Source organism: Dromiciops gliroides, chromosome 2, assembly GCF_019393635.1.
Source record: "Dromiciops gliroides isolate mDroGli1 chromosome 2, mDroGli1.pri, whole genome shotgun sequence".
NCBI lineage: Eukaryota > Metazoa > Chordata > Mammalia > Microbiotheria > Microbiotheriidae > Dromiciops > Dromiciops gliroides.
This window is the reverse complement of record NC_057862.1, coordinates 698,524,686-698,542,383: the sequence shown is the minus strand read 5'-3', so window position 1 is coordinate 698,542,383 and position 17,698 is coordinate 698,524,686. Positions and strand designations below refer to the sequence as shown.

At 55.5% G+C, this 17,698-nt stretch overlaps 1 protein-coding gene across 4 annotated transcripts in view; it reads left to right on the top strand.

Annotated features, from left to right (window-relative positions):
* The window catches only part of LDAH (lipid droplet associated hydrolase), a 69,248-nt gene extending 56,858 nt beyond the window's left edge, over positions 1–12,390 (top strand). For all 4 annotated transcript variants that reach the window (XM_043988948.1, XM_043988950.1, XM_043988947.1 and 1 more), the window contains exons 6-7: positions 9,254–9,336; positions 10,939–12,390. In XM_043988948.1, coding sequence (XP_043844883.1) covers positions 9,254–9,336; positions 10,939–11,130 — 275 coding nt within the window. In that variant the 3' untranslated portion in view covers positions 11,131–12,390. The remainder of the gene's footprint in view (positions 1–9,253; positions 9,337–10,938) is intronic.
* Positions 12,391–17,698: the final 5,308 nt, after the last annotated feature.

The following is a 17,698-nucleotide window of genomic DNA, read 5'->3' as shown; positions in this document are numbered from 1 at the left end:
GCCACCAAAGGGAGGTTCTGAAGCATAGTTGTGACTATCAGTGTGATTCCCCCCCTGGGGGATCAGATGGAAACTTCTCTGATGTTCTCAGACCCTCCTACTCTCTTCCACATATCCTTCAGTCTAGACTTCGCCCTACCGAAGGGCCAGCATGTGTGCTTGCGCACTCTCCCTCTCTCTCGCTCTCTCTCACAGACACACACACACACACACTCACACCCCAGAACCCTGGCCTTCCTTTGAGCAGACTAGGCATGACTCCTTCAGCACCTAGCACTGTAACACTCAGGCTGGAGGTCTCTTAAGAAGGAAGAAAGAGAATAATTGAGGATTGCTCCCTTCCCTTGGTGGGAGTCTCTGGCGTGGCAGTGGGGAGGGCATGCTGTCCTTGTGCCAGCTGCTATCTCAGCTTCCTTGGCAGCAAAGTAGCTGCCACATTCACTGAGCAGGCAACGCAGCACTGAAGCTTCACCAGCGAGAGTCCGGCTCCCCAGAGAAACCCCTGTCTGGGCTCTGGGGAGTCTTGGTCTGTCTGGAGCCGTGCTGTCCTCATGGCCATGACCTCAGACCTCCCTGCCCCGCTCTCTCAAAGGGCCTCCAGTGTTTGCCCATTATGTCACGTCTGTGTTCTGGTGGAAATCTCACGGAAACAAATGGAGGAAGTTTGCCGGTTACTCTCATGGACGATCCGTCCTCCCTTATCTGGATGTTGGCTGGGTTTCTTCTCACATTTTTCACTGAGGAATCATTTGTAGATTCTGAAAGACTCGAGTGATCAAGATATTCCAGTCACTTGAATGCTATCACTGTGCTAACAAATCCTTCCTGCTGCTTGTGTTCTCTGTGTTCGACCCGCGTCCCCGCTGTCCAGAAGACCAGCTGTGAGGTCCCTGTGTGAGCAGGCGCCACATCTGGTGCCCAGTGGACTTGAGTGTGGGCTCAGGGATGCGGGTCTCCAGTGGAAATGCCCAAGACACGTCCCCAGGCGTCCTGGAGGCATCCAGAGTCCTGCCAAGGAGACCCCGTCACTGGGCTTCTGCCCCGAGGAGGCCATTGAGAAGAAGAAAGTGCCCCTGACACCAGTGTTTGCAGCGGCGCTTTTTGTGACAGGGAAGACTTGTCCGAGAAGTGGGTGCCCATCGATTGGGGAACAACAAAACAAACTGGGGCGTGAAGGAGCCAGGAGATTCCTGGGCTGGAAGAGATGCCATGTGAGGAAGCTGAGAACCCTGGAGAGAAGACGCCCACACTCTCACACTGGGAGGGGAGTGTGGGGCAGCAGGGAGAGCCAGGGGCCTCAGTTCAAATCCAGCCCCCGATACGTGACCTGTCTGTGTGACCCTGGACGAGTCACTTCACCCTGATGGCTTTCCGAAAGACGAACACGACGCCAGGGCAGAATGCTGCCCATCAGGGGGGGGAGGAGGTGGGGGGGTGGCAGCAGGTCGCCCCCGGCTCCCCCTCAGGGGCTGGCCGTCTCTCAGGCTTTTGTCAGTGTATCCAGTCGTTTAGGCTGATCTTCCCCTGGGGGAGCAGGAGGAGAGGGCGGGGGAGGCACACGTGGCCTTGAGGGTATGAGGCAAGGAGAGGCACAAGCCCCCCCTTGGTCCTCACAAGTAGTTGTTTCATCCGGGTGTTGGCAACCTCGGCACCTCAGATGATGTGCGGCACACAGTAGGAGCATAATCAGTGCTGCTGCCTCATCATGTGTCCTAGGTGAGGGGAGCTGGCACGCCTGAAGGGCAGGACTGTGTGATGAGCCTGGATCAGAGGCAGCAAAGCCAAGTGTGAAGGAATCGGGGAGAGAATGTGTGTCCTCCAGCCTCTCCTCCTGAGGTCGTTGTGATGGGGAGAAGCGGGGCCTTGGAGTCTCCGGAAAGGAGTGACTGAGAGCTGAGAGCCGGCCGCTGTGGCCCCACCCCGAGCACCCCCCCCCCCAAGCCTGCCACCCCTTCTCCCCCGCCGGCTCCTCCCTCCTCCTGCCTCACACCCTCCAGGGTGCGGATCCCTTCCCCATGCCCCCTTCCCAGCCCTTTGCTTTTCTGCCCCTCTACTGGCCTGGCTTTGTATCCCTGGCACTTGGCACAGTGCCCAGCACACAGTGAGCCCTTCATCATACTCGTGACCTTGACCCGGAGGCTGCTAGAAGGCAGCAGAAGAGACCTGGGTGGGGTGACCAGTGGCAGCACTAGGGAGCCCGGACAGATGCCCGCCCCGGACAAGCAGGGGAGGAGGCTCTTGGGAAAGGGGCAGTATTGGGAAAAGCCGGAATAAGTGTGAAAACACAAGGTCTGGGACAGAAGAGAGGCTGCTGGAGAAGACGAGGCTTTGGGGGTCTAAGGGGAGAAAGGCCCAAGGCTGAGAGCCACCAATGGGGAGGCCTGGCTACGCCCCACCTGCTGTGAGCTCAGCAGGAAATAGTGCTTGACAGGGTGAGCCCAGCAAGGAGGCTGACCCCAAAGCTCTCCTGTTCTTCCTGAGGACAGAGGCCGACGTGGACAGCACCTGACCTCTTCCTGGGCTGGGGTCTTTCGGTCTGGCCTGTGGGTCAGGGCCCTGGCCTTCTGGGGTCACGAGAGGCGTGGCGTTTCCGCTTTCCAGCAAGGAAGATTCTCACTCAGTTCATTTTCCACAACATCTTTTTCACGAAACTTGTTGTGAATGTGTCTCATCCCATTTCTCTGAGGTGGAAAATTCTGACGCCATTTACCCATTGAGAAGCAGCGACCTTGAAGCCTCTTGTGATAGCGTGGGAGATGGAGGCCTTGACCCAGCCAGCCACAGTGGCCTGGGAGCCCTTGGGGGCCTCTACTTCCTTCCCCCCAGGTGATCCATCCACCAGCTGGTGCAGTGTATGGCAAGCCAGGCCTGGCGTGAGGAAGACTCGGCTTCATGAACTCAAATCCCACCTCAGACCCCAGCTGTGTGACGCTGGGCAAGTCATTTCACCCTGTTTGCCTCGGTTTCCCCATCTGTAAAATGAACTGGACACGGAAATGGCAAATCCTCCAGGATCTGCCAGGAAAGCCCCAAATGGGGTCACGGAGAATCGGACACTGAGCGAGGCATTGTGGGCCACTGCACGGAGCAGGACCCACACTGGCGCCTCCCTCACAGGGAAGACCTTCCAAAGAGCCCGACACTGCTTCATCCTTCCTTACCAGGAGTTCCGGGGCTTCTTTATCCCTCTGCAGCAGCGTTCCCAGAGTCCAGGCTTCACCTCCAACTCTAGGGAGCAGAATGACCACCTGGGGTGATTCTATATACACCGTCAGTGTCCCCAAGTCAGACCCCCTCGCAGGAGCCAGAAGGAACCCTGAGGGAGGGGCTGCCCTGGCCTGGTCCTGCCCTCCCCAGCCCCCTTGGTCCGATCCGCCTCTGGTGACCATGCCCACAGCATCTCCAAGCTCGTTGTTGGCAGCGATGTCCAAGAGAAAGCGTTTTCCTCTTAGGAAAGGACCCTACTCTTTGGCATTCTTGTTTCTTTCCGCCCCAAGGAGGCTCTTCTGAAGAATGGCAGAGGTGACCTCGGTGGCAAAGGCTCAGCGGGAAAGAAAACTTCTGTTATGGTCCCAAAGAGCCCAGCCCCGAGATGGGCGAGTTCCCAGGAAAGCAGGTCCTTCCGGAAGCCGTCAGCTGACTTTTCCTGGCAGGGGGGTGAGCGCATCTCAGTGGGACTTGGCAGCAGCCTCACCCTCTGGCGGGCCAAGACAAGACGTCCTGATTGCCTTGGGCTAGTGATTCTGTGTTAGAAGAACCCTCTTGTGGGACTCTCAGAAATCTCCCTGGCAGAATTCCAGATGGGAGGGAGGAAGACTAAGCCCCCCAGCCCAGTAGCTGCTGGGGCTTTTCCGGAGGAGTGTTGGTCGTGTCATCTTGGGTCATGGAGGTCGTCTTCCTTAGGGTTTGGCCAGAGTTTGGATCTTAGGAAAACCCTGACAGTCGGAGCCCTGCTCGAGTGGGGAGGGGCAGGGGCAGGGCTCTTGTCCAGGGAGGGCAGCTTGCACGGCACAGCCTCTGACACCCCTGCCAGTGCTGGGCTCCCTCTGCGTGCTCTTACGGCCGTGGAGCTTCATTTTCCTCCCCTGTGTCAGCTTCAGAATGGCGGCGGCCCGAGGAGGGTCCCTGCTGGTTTCTCCCGTCCGTCCACTCCCAGCCATTCATCACTCGCCCACCCAATGGGACCATTGTCCATGCTGGGGTGTGTGACCGTCTCTGCTGCCGGCAACATGGGCTGGGAGGAGCCCAGGAGAGATGGCGAGAGGGGGAGAGGGCGGCTGTCATTGACCACATGGAACACTGAACACGTTTCTCCACAAATGTTTGTCGTCCAGAGTTCCTTCCTCTCGAAATGAGGGCCTCCGGACTTGACTTGGCTGGCCTTAATCCTCTCATCCCAGAGGGGCCTGCCCCACAGAGACCTTGGTCTCCCCCTGCTGATGGGAAGTCCTGGTGCCAGGTGGTGTGGGTCTGTCTGTTGTTTTCTGCCAGAGCTGGATGGAATATTTGAGGTGGCCAAGAGTGAGGGAAGGGGGTGGCCGTGGACACAAGGTCGGGGGCCCTGGGCCTGGGGTTAGCACAGCCTGAGGTCGGTTCTCTTGAAAAAAGCACACCAAGTAAGACAAAGTCACGATTCGTGTGGGAGAGCCCTAGCCATGGGAGCCCTCGGGAGAGGCGTCCTGGCAGGCAGGGCGGGTACCCCGGGCTGGGCTCTTTTGTGGACAGCCCCCAGGACGTCTCTGGATGGATGGATTGGATCCTGCAGAAATGGACTAGGCCAAGGGATACGACTAAGGGAGAAATATTTGAGGAAAGAGCCAAAGAAGTGGGCACCAAGTGACCTCGTCTCCAGGCCTCAGCCCAGGCCCCCTCTCCGGCAGAAGCCTTTCCCTCCCTCCCTCCCAGACCTGCCCTCTTAGCCTGCAAAGATCTTGTGGGCACGTTGCTCCCCACTAGGTGGAGCCCCTGGAGAGCAGGGGCTGGTTGTGCCTTTCTTTGCGTCACCGGGCTTAGCGCAGCGACTAGCACACAGTAGGTGCTCCACAAACACCAATTAGCCGACTGTCTTCTGAGAGAGATGGAGTCAGTGCCGAGGGAGGCACCTGTTCTTTGGCCACAGCCATGGCAGGAATGTGTTTGTCTTGATGACACACGAGGATGGAAGGGAGAGAAAATCGATGTCATTGAAAAAGACGTGTCATTTCTTAGAAGACAAGAAAGGCTCTGCAGGCTGAAGTTCCTGATTTCCAGAAAGGGGGAAAATGAACTTGGCAAAACGTCGATTTGGGCCCCAAACAGCGTAAACCGTTCCTTGGGACAAAGACCCCAAGGGCTCGAGCAGAGCAGGCACAGAAGCATCCGAGCGTTGGGCTTTTCATCCTGGATGCCCTCGGCCTCCAGAACTGGAGGGGGAGCGGGAGTCACTCCATGCTGGGCAGAATTAGGGCTTCCAAAGCGGAAGGATGGAGACGGCCGATCACAGCATCACTGGGCAGCCGTTGCTGTCTGTAGAGGGCTGTGGACCTGTGGGACCTTGGCCTTGTCACGCACAGAGGTGCCCTTGGAAGCTGGAGAGAGTCCACAGCCTTGGCCCATGCTCCAGGCTCTGTAAGATGAATCAAGTGAGCCGGGAGCTGACCAAGCCCACGGCTGCTCTTGTCAGGGAGGTATGGAAGCCGAGGCTTCAAGACATGGCGTGGCTTCTTTAGGGTCCCACAGCCAGCAGGTATCTGAGGCCAGATTCAAACACTCTGTGTGCACAGCACTCGGCATGGTGGCATTGGCTGCCTAGGTCAGGGATCTCAATGTGGAGATGATTCACCCTGATTGCCTTTGGCTCTCTACAGCCCAAGGCCTTCTTCAAGCTTCATGTGGTGCCAAGACACTGTGCCCACAATCCTTCATCTGCCATCCCTCCTTCTGTGGGACCAACCCAGGCTGTTCTTGGTGGGCAGGTCATTGTGGGATATCGTCCCCAGGATGCTGGCCACCCATAAAACAAAAGGAAGCGCCCCAATGACTGTCCATCCCACACACTCCGTTTACCATCTGCAGGGATGGAGGCACTCGCCATGGAAACTTCGACTACAAGATTGACAGGGGATGATGGGAAATCTTTCCCTACTTGGCATCGTGCAGACACTTGGACAAGGCCTCCGAGGAGCAGCAGGCATCCAGTTCCTTCCTTTGTGGAACTCAGGGAGTCTGGGTCTTCAGCCAGTGGACAGCGCAAAGTGTCCTAACACGCCGTGTATTCACTGAGACGTGGGCTCTGTGCCCGCCTACGCTGAGGAGAGCTCAGAACCTCTCGCTCTCTGCCGTCATCCAGGTTTGGGGGCTTTTCCCGGCTCCTCGGCTTCTTTGTCCTCTCTAAGTGTGAAGAAGGCAGACTGCTCCACTGTGCACGTGAGCGCTCTGGGTTTTGAGGCGCCCGAAGCCCTCCTGAGATGGGGTGTAACCTAAAGGAGGTGGCTGCTGCATGGGACAGGCTGTATTTGAGGGCAGGAGGCCCCTGGGTGCTCTGTGCATGCAGAAAGGACGGGGGCCCGATGCTCTGCAAGAATCCCCCCCCATTCTCTCCGCTCAGCCAGCCACGCCTGCATGCCCACCCTCCCCCACTTCCCTCCAGACAACCACGGGGGCCTTGGTCTCACCTCGCTCTGATCGCCCCTCTAAGAGCGGCCAGTGATCTCAGTAAAGCAAAAAGCTGACCGTATATTTTCATTTTCCCACCGAAGAATCTCAATAGTCCCAGAGCTTTGGAAGTCAAAGGGGTCCCAGTGAACTCTGGTCCAGCCTACACCCTCCCAAAGAGGCTACGACCCCATCGGGTCGTCCGGCCTCAGCTTCCCTGCAGGGCCGCCCATTTGTGCTGAAGAACCCTCTGTAACTTCTGCCCATATCTCCTGCTGGCCTAGGATTCTCCGCAGCTCATCCTTCAACACGCATGTGCCAAGTGCTTACCAGGAGCCGGGCACTGTGCCAGGAAGAGATGAGAGCATGTGGAACTCCACTGGAAGGCCTGGGACCACGTCCTTTGTGAGGGGTCCCTCCAGGACCCTCCGGCCCTCCTGACTGCTCCCTGGCCTTGCCTCCCTCTTCCTTTCAGAATCCCCATGTCCCCATGTGTTGGCAAGTTCCCTACCCATCCATGGTGGTCTCTCTCATTTTTCCTCCTTGTGAGGATGTGGAGTTTCTTTGGGGGGGGGGGCGGGGGGGGGATGAGGGTTAAGTGACTTGCCCAGGATCACACAGCTAGTAAGTGTCAAGTGTCTGAGACCAGATTTGAACTCAGGTCCTCCTGAATCCAGCACTGATGTTTTATCCACAGCACCACCTAGCTGCCCCTGGATATGAAGTTTCTTTTGGGGGGGGGGGGCGGGGGACAATGAGGATTAAGTGACTTGCCCAGGATCACACAGCTAGTAAGTGTGAAGTGTCTGAGACCAGATTTGAACTCAGGTCCTCCTGAATCCAGGACCCGTGTTTTATCCACAGCACCATCTAGCTGCCCCCGGATGTGGAGTTTCATGCTTGAGTGTTTTCCATCAACTGGGGTGACTGAGAGTGTGAGGTCACGGGCTCCTCTCCTTCCTCCGAACTCTGAAATCTGCTCTCCCCATTCTCCAGTGGCTAAGTGGTCAGAGGGTATGAGTGCGTTGTTCTCAAGGGAAGGACTGTAGACCCTACGACCACAGATTCACCCCCAGCATCTTGGCAGCAAGCCGCCATGTTGGAGGAGCTGAGGGAAGCAGGCTCCCTAAGATTCTGGTGGAAGTGGGTGCTGTGCTGCTCCCCACATGCTGCAGAGGACCTTTGGCTCAGCATCCTGCAGTAGCTAAGATGCCCATCGCCCCTGAGCCCTGCCAGGGGAGGCTCCTGTGGCCACCGGAATATTCGTGGTCCTCTCGGTAACCCGGGTTAATCCTGACTGTTGCTTAGACGTGTCCTGTGAGAAGACAAGGGCCTCCCCAGTGCTTGTACCATATGCTGAACATCCCGAGGGCCCCCCCATGAGTCTGCTCCTCCCCTCCTGGTTGATGTCTCCCCTGTGGCCACTGGGCCACCTTCTGCCCCACAGCCTCCTCGACTTCAGATCTGGTGCTTCTGTCCGGTGAAAACCTCAGCGCCGTCCCGGAGAGGCGGCACCCCGGCCCTTTCTGGAAGGGAGAGCAGCCACCAACGATGACGGCAGAGAGGCCAGCCTGGCTCCCTCGGTTCTGCTTGGGGTTCCCCTCCTGCAGGGGCCCGTCCAGCCTTCAGTCTCGCTTTGTACATTATCGGCTGGACGCCGTCCTGCCCAATCGGTTGTAATGTCCTCGGGCCTGGCTTCTGCTTCACTTTGTCTCCTAAGGGCTTCACCTAGGGCCTGACGTGCAGTTGGCGCTCCATAAATGTTGGTTAGCAGTCTGACAGTAGACTCTTCCTGGATGTTTGTTAGACTGAATAGAACTAAGCCTGCCCGCCCATGGCTAAGCCAGCATGGGGTGGGGGGGTACCCAGACCGAGAACACTGACGTCCGAGGAGACCGGGGAAGGTTTTCTGGAGGCTGGGGTTAGAGTCGGGGGCATGCCTTTCAGGTGACTCCGGATAGGAGCCTGGAAGGAAGGTACCAAAGGATCCCTCTGCCCCAGACACCCTGGGGCAGCCCTCAGGGCACATGGGCACACACGCAGGCACATGAACATGTATATGTCACTGACCTTGAGCGCTCGTCATTTGTGTGATGGGAGGACGGGGACCCACTTGGTGCCCCTTGGACACTTGTGGCCTTGAAGTTCCCCCATCTCTGAGCCTGTGACCCTGGCACTGCCAGGTCTCCAGCCGGGGCACTAGCACACACTTGCCACCCGAGAATGGTCTGGCTGGTGGAGAGGCTGTTCCCAGCTACTTGGCATTTGTCTGCATCTCCCCACACTGGGGTCCAAGAGCCTGCTGCCGAGCAGAGCCTGAGGACCCCAGCTCTAAAAAGCTCTCCGGGTCTCCATATTTCACCATGATCCCTTCCCTTCGTGCGCCGCGTGTTGTAGTTTACACATTTAAAGGGCCGCCCCCTCCCCGCTTGGCCATCTGGGGAGCCTCCCAGAAGGCGCAGTGGCCGATCCGAGTCACAGACAAGGAGACTTCTAGAGAGGGATGAAGGGGTCAGGGAAGGCTCCCCGGGCCCCCCTCGGCCAAGCGCCCTCGGCTCTGGGTTTGCCTTTTGCTCCAGAAAGCGTTGATTGGCTTGTTTTGTGCTTTGTGCCCCTTCAGCCAATGCCATGTATCTGGGAAGCCAAGAGATGAGGGCCATTTTGGAGAGAGACAACTGTACCATCCAGAAGCACTTACAGAAGGTGAGAAGGCGGGCCGCAGGGCGGGGTGGGACGGGGAGCTGGAGTGGCGCCTCCTTCTGGGTCCGCCTCCTCTGGTGCCCTTGTAGCTGAAGGATGTGAGTGGAACATTAAATGTGTGGTCGCCTTATTTCTGTCCCAGGTTTGGGGAAGATGAGCTGGGGTTTCTAATGTAGTTGTTACTTATACATTAGAAGCTTTAGCACCGGCTTTGGGGAAGTCTCCATTTATTAAAGCATACCAGGTGTTAGTAAAGAGAGACCAGCTGGCTCAGGCCCTTACAACAAGGCCTGTCTAGCCTGGAGCTCAGCTGGGCCTGCTCCTTCCCCCAGAGACGGACTGAGTGGAAGCTCCCTCTGTGTCCGGAGGAGAGGTGGTCCTTCCACACTGCTTCAAGCTCATTGGTCAGCATCACCCAAATCCATTGGTTCACTGGACTTGAGGGAGGTCCATGAGCAGAATGTGTGAGGTCAGAGAGCCCACACCTCAGGCAGGTGTGGCTTCCATCAGTCAACTTCAAGGGAATCCATCAGCGGTCAGTGCAGCCCACCCCCTCCTGGGCCTTTGGGCGTCCAAAACCCGCTATTCTCTCACAATGGGAAGCTGCAGTCTTGACCCTGGCCCTGCCCTGATGTTTGGTCCGGCCCGCTTCAAAGGGGTCTTGCCGGCCTTTGCCTCCAAAGGTTTTCTTCTGCTTTACAAGGCCAGAAACTTTCTGTCAGTTCAGGTGGCCCACAGAATGTCAGGTGTGGGGTGGGGCTCAAGGCAGGGGCTGAGGTGGGGCCTGGGTCGGGGGCTGAGTGGGGAAGCTGAAGAGGAGGGCCTGGGGGGGGGGCAAGGGCAGGGTGGGAATGGGGGCAGCGGGGAGGGGGCAGGCTTGAGACTTAGAGAATATCGGCCCAGACAATGTGGAAGGTCAGGACTGGGGGAAACTTGGCTGCAGTCTCCTCCGGGCCATTGAGGCAGCCGGCACACCCACCCAGTCTTCTTTCCATGGAGCTCTTGTGCCCGCTCAGAGGTGCCCGGTGCCGTGTCACCGGCAGCCTTGCTAACTAGCAGGGCAGAGTTGAAGTGCCTGCCTCTGGGCCCGCTGATAGCCTGGTGTGTGGGCAGCAGGCGGGTCTGCACCATCAGCCGCCTGCCGTTAGCCTTGTGGCGTCAGATTGTAGGAGGGTAAGTAGTGTTGGTGCCAGAAATCACCAAGGGTTGTGAGCCAGGGGCAGTCAGTGAAGCCCTGAGGCCACAGACTGTGTTTCCCCCTGTGATGGGTCAAGGCGCTCTGGGCCCATCCTCTTGGTAGATTTCTGCACCCACGGCTGGCTGGCTGGCAGGCCCTCAGCAACAGTGGGCGTCTCAGGCTCTGCACATTTCATCAGAGTAATGTGCCACTGGTGGTGATCCAGACTGGCAAGCCCAGGGCGCCTCGGAGGACTTTGGACCTGGGACATTGTTAAGGCTTCCTGGGCAGGCACCAAGTCCTCTCTACTTGAGGAGTCTTCTGAGAGTAACCCCAAAACCAGCCAGCCCGCCCCTGCCCTCAGGCCATGTGTGCTTGTGTGGACAGGGGACGGCTTCTGACTCCACGGTCTTTTCTTGGTCTTCTAGCTGACGTTTTACTACGGAAGCTCAGACGCGTGGTGCCCGGTCCAGTACTATGAAGACCTCAAGAAGGATTTCCCCGGTGGGGACATTAAGCTCTGTGAGAAGGGCATCGAGCACGCCTTCATCATGTCTTCCAACCAGGAGATGGCGGCCATGGTCGCGGGCTGGCTGGAAGATGACCTGTCCAAGCTCTAGCTGGGAGGACGGGAGCGGCGGTGAGGGGGGCTCCGTGGGAAGTGGGTAGCTAAGGAAATCTTCACCGGGTGATTCTCGTGGGGAGGGGGCAGCTTAGAAGGAGGGGCTTCCTGGAACAGAGCCCCCAGTGGGAATCTCTCCTCAAGGACCAGGCAAGCAGCAAGACTTGACTTCTCTAGGGAATGGGAAGCACACATTCCATTCCGTGACAACCCAGTGAGTAGATGCAGGACCCTCCGGGAGGGTCAGTAAAGTTCTCAAAATTCAGAATTAGGAAATAGAAACCTGTGGCTTCTTGTGTATCATCAGTGAGAATGTGTCCCATGGCGTGTGTAGGAGACGCCCCTGGGAAGCCTTTTGGGCCGGCCCAGCCGAGGGAGTTCAAAGCAGAGCCAGCGCTTACATTTTCACAGGAGGGCTCGGTCAGGCATCGCCCTGGCGGGGCTGTTTGAGAAGGTGGTGTCGGCCTGGGACGAGCCCGGCCAGGGAGTTAGGAGCTGGGGGCCCCGGAGACAGCCCCTCTTCCTCCTCAGCTGGAAAAGGAACGCTTAGGTAGACCAGGGGAGCTCGAAGACCCCTCCCTGCTCTGGAAAAGAAGACAGCGGCCGCTCAGGCCTGGGAGGCCGATGCTTGGTTTGCCTCCCAAGTGGGGAGCCTTGACAAAGGGCCGAGTGCCCTAAACTGGCCACAGAAGACCCACCTCCCCTCCTCTCTGAGCTTTGGCTCCTTGTCCACAAAACGTGGGCCTCCCCGTGCCGAGGGCTGCGCTATGACTGTAACCGTGACCCCTCCCCCTCCATCTCCAGACGTCTGTTTTCTGTCCATGTGAGTGCAGGGCTCCAAGGTTAACACGTAGTGAGGCCGGGGCAGCTGGGTGGCGTAGTAGATAAAGCACCAGCCCTGGATTCAGGAGTACCTGAGTTCAAATCCAGCCTCAGACACTTGACACTTACTAGCTGTGTGACCCTGGGCAAGTCACTTAACCCCCATTGCCCCGCAAAAAAAAAAAAACAAAAACCATGTAGCGAGGCCTCTGGGGCCTGTGACGCTTGGGCCCAGCCTCAGACCCACGCCCACCAGGGGAGGAGCACAGTCCTCCAGGAACCTTCGTACTCACCACATGACGTGAGATGGAGTGTCAGGACATCGTGGGGCACCGTCTCCTTTTGGCTGTGGCTTCATGGTGCAGTTTTAGCGTGCTGAATTAAAGACCAAGAAAGCTCCTGAATCACCCAATAATAAATGCATCACACTTTGAAATGTGCCTGCTTTTCTGCAGCCGGGCCAGTGTCCTGAGGGCGCCCTCGATGCCTCATCACAGGGGGACGCGAGCCTTGGCTCCCTTGTCCTAAAGGCAGGATGTCAGGGGAGAGCCGCAGCAATCCCCAGCACTTGAAGTCCATTAGCAATAAGCTCCCTGGACGGCGCGGTGTCCACACCTCCAAAGGGAAGGGACAGCACTGGAGGACGGGCAGCGCTTCTACCCGTTGAGCAATACAAGATTGGCAGAAAGGCTGCCTGGAAAATCGGGGGTCTCGCCCTGGCGGGAGGGGTCTTGGGGAAGTCAGAGAAGAGCCTACATGCTCTCCACCTGGGACAGCTGGTGTCAGAGCACAGGGCCCGGAGTCGACTGCCCTGAGGTCAGGTCCAGCCTCAGACCATAACTAGCCGTGTGACCCTGGGCAAGTCATCTAGCCTCGGTCTGTGTCATCTTCCTCAAGTATAAAATGAGAGTAATAAAAACACCCACCTCCCACAGCTGTTGAGAGGATCAGATGAGATAATGGTGGTAAAGGCCTCACCACAGTGCCAGGCACGTGGTAGCCACTTCACAAATGCTTCCTTTCTTCCTCCCTCCCTCCTTTCCTCCCTCACTCCCTCCCTTCTTTCCTCCCTCCCTCCTTTCCTCCCTCACTCCCTTCTTTCCTCCCTCCCTTCCTCACTCCCTCCTTTCCTCCCTCACTCCCTCCCTCCTTTCCTCCCTCACTCCCTTCCTTCTTTTCTCCCTCACTCCCTTCTTTCCTCCCTCCCTCCCTCCTTTCCTCCCTCACTCCCCTCCTTTCCTCCCTCACTCCCCTCTTTCTTTCTCCCTCACTCCCTTCTTTTCTCCCTCACTCCCTTCTTTCTCCCTCACTCCCTTCTTTTCTCCCTCACTCCCTTCTTTCCTCCCTCCCTCCTTCCTTTCCTCCCTCACTCCCTCCCTTCCTCACTCCCTCCCTCCTTTCCTCCCTTACTCCCTCCCTCCTTTCCTCCCTCACTCCCTCCCTCCTTTCCTCCCTCACTCCCTCCCTCCTTTCCTCCCTCCCTCCCTTCCTCACTCCCTCCCTCCTTTCCTCCCTCCCTCCCTCCCTTCTTTCCTCCCTCACTTCCTCCCCTTTCCTTCCTTGCTTTGTCCCTTCCTCTCACAGTGGTATTAGGGCTTGGCTCTCATGAGGGGTAACTCCTAATCTGTTTCTCTGGCCCCAGCCTCCGTCTTGCATCCCATTTACAGCTGGATGCCCTCTGGGGCAGCTGAAAGTCGGCCTTTCCAAAGCAGAGCTCATCCGCTTTCCTCCTGCCTTCCTGGTTCTTTTGAAGGCAGCATCCTTCTGTCCGTCACCCAGGTTTGCGCTCCCTCATCCCATACATCATCAGCTTCCACTTCAAACCCATTCTTTCCCTCCCACTTCTCCTTCATCCCTCTCCTCGCCATCAAAGAGCCGCCCCCTGAGTTCACAACCTCATCACCTCTCTCATGACCTGCAGTAGCTTCTCACTCTTTCCCCTTCCTCAGGTCTCTCTCCAGTCTGCCCTCCACACAGCTGCCAAAGTAATCATACTAAGGTTAGGGCTGACCACATCACCCCTCGCCCGGTGACCTTTAATAGCTGCAGAATCAAGTGTAGACTCCTCTGCTTAACATTTAAAGCTCTTCACAAATATTAACTGCTCATGGGTAGGCTGAGCCAATATGATAAAAATGACAACACTACCTATAGTAATTTACTTATTCAGTACCTTACCAATCAAATGACCTAAGACTAACTTTATAAAGTTAGAAAATAAATAACAAAATTCTTCTGGAGGAACAGAAGGTCAAGACTCTCAAGAGAAATAACAAAAACTAGAAAAGCAGAAGGTGGAGGACTTAGCCAGTCAGTTAATAAACATAAGTGCCTTCTATGTGCTAGGCACTTTGCTAAGTGCCACAGATACAAAAGGGGGGGGGCAGTCCCTGCCCTCAAAAGCTAGCAGTCTGATAGGAGAGGAGGTAGAGCACTGGGTGGCTGGGTTTATACTCCCACCCAGGGGGGATGTCGACCCTCTACCCTTTCTAGTCAGAGAGAGAGGAGTGCCTGGTGCGAGGGGTTGAGGCGGTGGGTGGTGGTGGTGGTGTTGACATCATTTTTCAGGAGGACGAGTTTCTGGATCCAATGGTGAAGACCAGGTGAGCAGCCAGGTGGAAAGCAGTTAAGTACCCAAACCATTCATTCAGTACTGGTTAAAAAATCCAGAGGCCAGTGGATGGGAGAGATTTGGTGCACGAGATACAGCAGTAAATGAACGAGTAGCTGCCTCCAGCCACAGGAGTAAGGCAACTGCTGCAAAGGCTGGAAAACCCTCTGACAGAAATGAGGTTTAGACCAACACTTCACACCAAGTCACCAGTTTAGTTCCAAATGTATTCATGATGTGGGTGTGAAATGTTACGTGACAAACAGATTAGAGCAGCAAGGAAGATGTTTCCTTTCACATCTACAGACAGGGAAGAGTTCGTGACCAAGCAAGAAATAGAGGGGATCACAGAAGGTAAAATGGATCATTTGGGTTTACATCGAATTAAAAAGGCTTTGCACAATGAAGATGAAATTAAAAGGGAAACAGATAACTGGGGGGACGGATTCATAATAATAAAATTATAAATTGATAAGTGGTCAGAGGATATAAACAGGCAGTTCTCAGAGGCAGACACCCAAGCTATCAGTGACTATCAAAAAAAAAAAAAAATTCCAAATCACTGATAGAGAAATGTACATTAAAGGAACTCTAAGGTTCCACCTATGAGATTGGATGCAGAGGGGCTACAGGAAAATAAATACACTGGTGCATTGTTGGTGGAGCAGTGGATTGGAAAGATATTTGGAATTCTGCCACAAAAGCTATTAAACTGCGTCTACCCGGGGATGCAGCTACCAGTCTATACCCCCAAAGAGATCACAGAGAGAGGAAAAATGTCTATAGCAGCTCCTTTTGTGGTACAAAAGAACTGGAAACTAAGGGTGCCCATCGATCAGTGAATGGCCCAGTAAATTAATAGGATTATAACCAAAGTCTTTGTGTGTCTTAAATGACCAAAGGGATGGGTTTATATATGTGGGGGAGGTAGAGGATATAACAACAGCAGCAGCTAACATTTATTAAGCACCTACAGTATACCAGGGACTGTATAATTGTTATTTCATTGGGTCCTCACACCAGCCCTGGGACATAGGTACTGTGATGATCCCCATTTTCTAGATGAAGAAACTGAGACAGATCAAATGACTGACCCAGGGTCACACAGTAAGTGTCTGAGGCTGAATTTGAACTCGAGTCTTCCTGACCCCAGGCTCAGTGCTCTAGCTTCCCAGCAGCTAACAACAATATTAGATAAGTTGTGAAAAACAAGAGCTGTGGTTATTTCAGTGACTCACAATGATGCCAGGGAACAGCTGATGATGCAGAAAGACACATTTTTGGACTTGGGCCATGAAGAAGTATTGGTTCTACTTGTTTGTCTCTATTTGCTTGTTTGCTACAAGGACTTTTTTCCCTTTTTTAAAAAAAACATCTAAATGGAGGGATAAGAGAAATTAAATGCTTATTAATTGAAAACTGAAATAAAACAACCAGTCGATTGAAACTTATCGTAATTGTTGTTGGGTTTGGGATTTTTTTGTTTTGGGGGGGCAGGAGGGTTAAGGCATTTGAGACTGAGTGACTTGCCAGAGTCACAGCTAGTATCTGCGGTCAGATTTGAACTTGGGTCCTCCTGACTCCAGGGCCAGTGCTCTGTGCACTATGGCGCCCCCTAGCTGCCTCTCATGATTGTCCTTTAGAGCTATGGGAAGGAAGAAAGTTTTCCTTAGCATTGCACGATGGGTGCTTCCCAAAGCCTAGCAAGAGCAGGTGCTGGTTAGCTTCATGAGGACCCCTCCTCCCTTTCCATCCCTAATGCTCCTCCCCCTTCCCAGATCACTTCAGGGTCTGGCCTCCAGACCCCCTTTCCTATCTCTGTTACTTTAAATCTCACCTTCCGCCTCCTCTGCCACCCTCCGCTGGTGCCTTCCCATTACCTGATCAGGGGACCAAATCAGGTGTCTCCTGCTCTAGATTGGGAGCCCCTTGAGGGCAGGGGTGGCTTTTGCCTTTGTGTCCCCGGCACTTACACTGCCCAGCGCACAGTAGGTGCTTCATCCGTGCTGGCTGGTTTATGGAATGACTGATAGATGGCTCCACACCATGTTTGTGTTCCGCCTAGGAAGGCCCACAGTGCAGCCAAGATCAGGGTCAGAGAGTCGTTGATGCTAGGTGTCATTCTCAACGTTAGAAGGGGCACTTACAACTTTTCTTTGAACTCCTCCCTCTGGGCACTGAATGCCCACGCAGCGGCTTCTTGTAAGAAATGGTGTGGCAAGCGGCTTTTTTTTTTTTAATAATGGAGGGGAGGGAGAGGAAGAAAATCAACCTTTTTTTTTTTTTTTTGCGGGGCAATGGGGGTTAAGTGACTTGCCCAGGGTCACACAGCTAGTAAGTGCCAAGTGTCTGAGGCCGGATTTGAACTCAGGTACTCCTGAATCCAGGGCCGGTGCTTTATCCACTGCGCCACCTAGCCGCCCCCAAAAATCAACTTTTGTTAACAAAACAATTTAAGAAGAAAATCAATTTTAGAATGAGTCTGTTTCTGTGTTATGTTCTTCCTCCGCAAACCCCCCAGTGTGTGAGCACAGTGCCTAGTGCAGCCCTCCATAATCCCCTCCCCCAGGCATCCAGGCCTCCCACCCAATGAATGGGTGGGTTTCTCGGCTTGCCAGAAAGCATCCCTGCGTGACCAGAGGCATTCATGGAGAAGCTCAAGTCCCCTAGTGGTGTGGATGATACCTGGGTCAGTCAGAGCCCTAGAGGCCAACCACTGGGCTCTGTGGTCCTGGGGGTGAGGGACCTGCCCGGAGGCCTTGAACAAGGCACCTAATCCTCGGCCCCTCAGATCCTCAACTGTGAAACAGCTGCCAGGCTCCCCTCTGAGAGGACTTTAGCCCTGCTGCCTCTTCCCAGAGGGACGTGGAAAAGACTCCCTTCTCACCTGCTAACAACTCACAGACAGAACTAGAGAGTTGGAAGGGGCCACCTAGTCCAGCCCCAGCCTGACCTGGTTATCCAGCTTCTTGAAGCCTTCACCTCCCCCCTTCGTGCCTCACCAGGACAAAGAAATAGCCTTCAGGCTCCTCTCTCAACCTCAAGCATCTTCCCCCCTCCACTCAGCTGCCCAACATCTTGTGGCATCTGGGTGGCTCAGAAGGTAGAGCTGGGAGTCGGGAAGTCCTGAGTT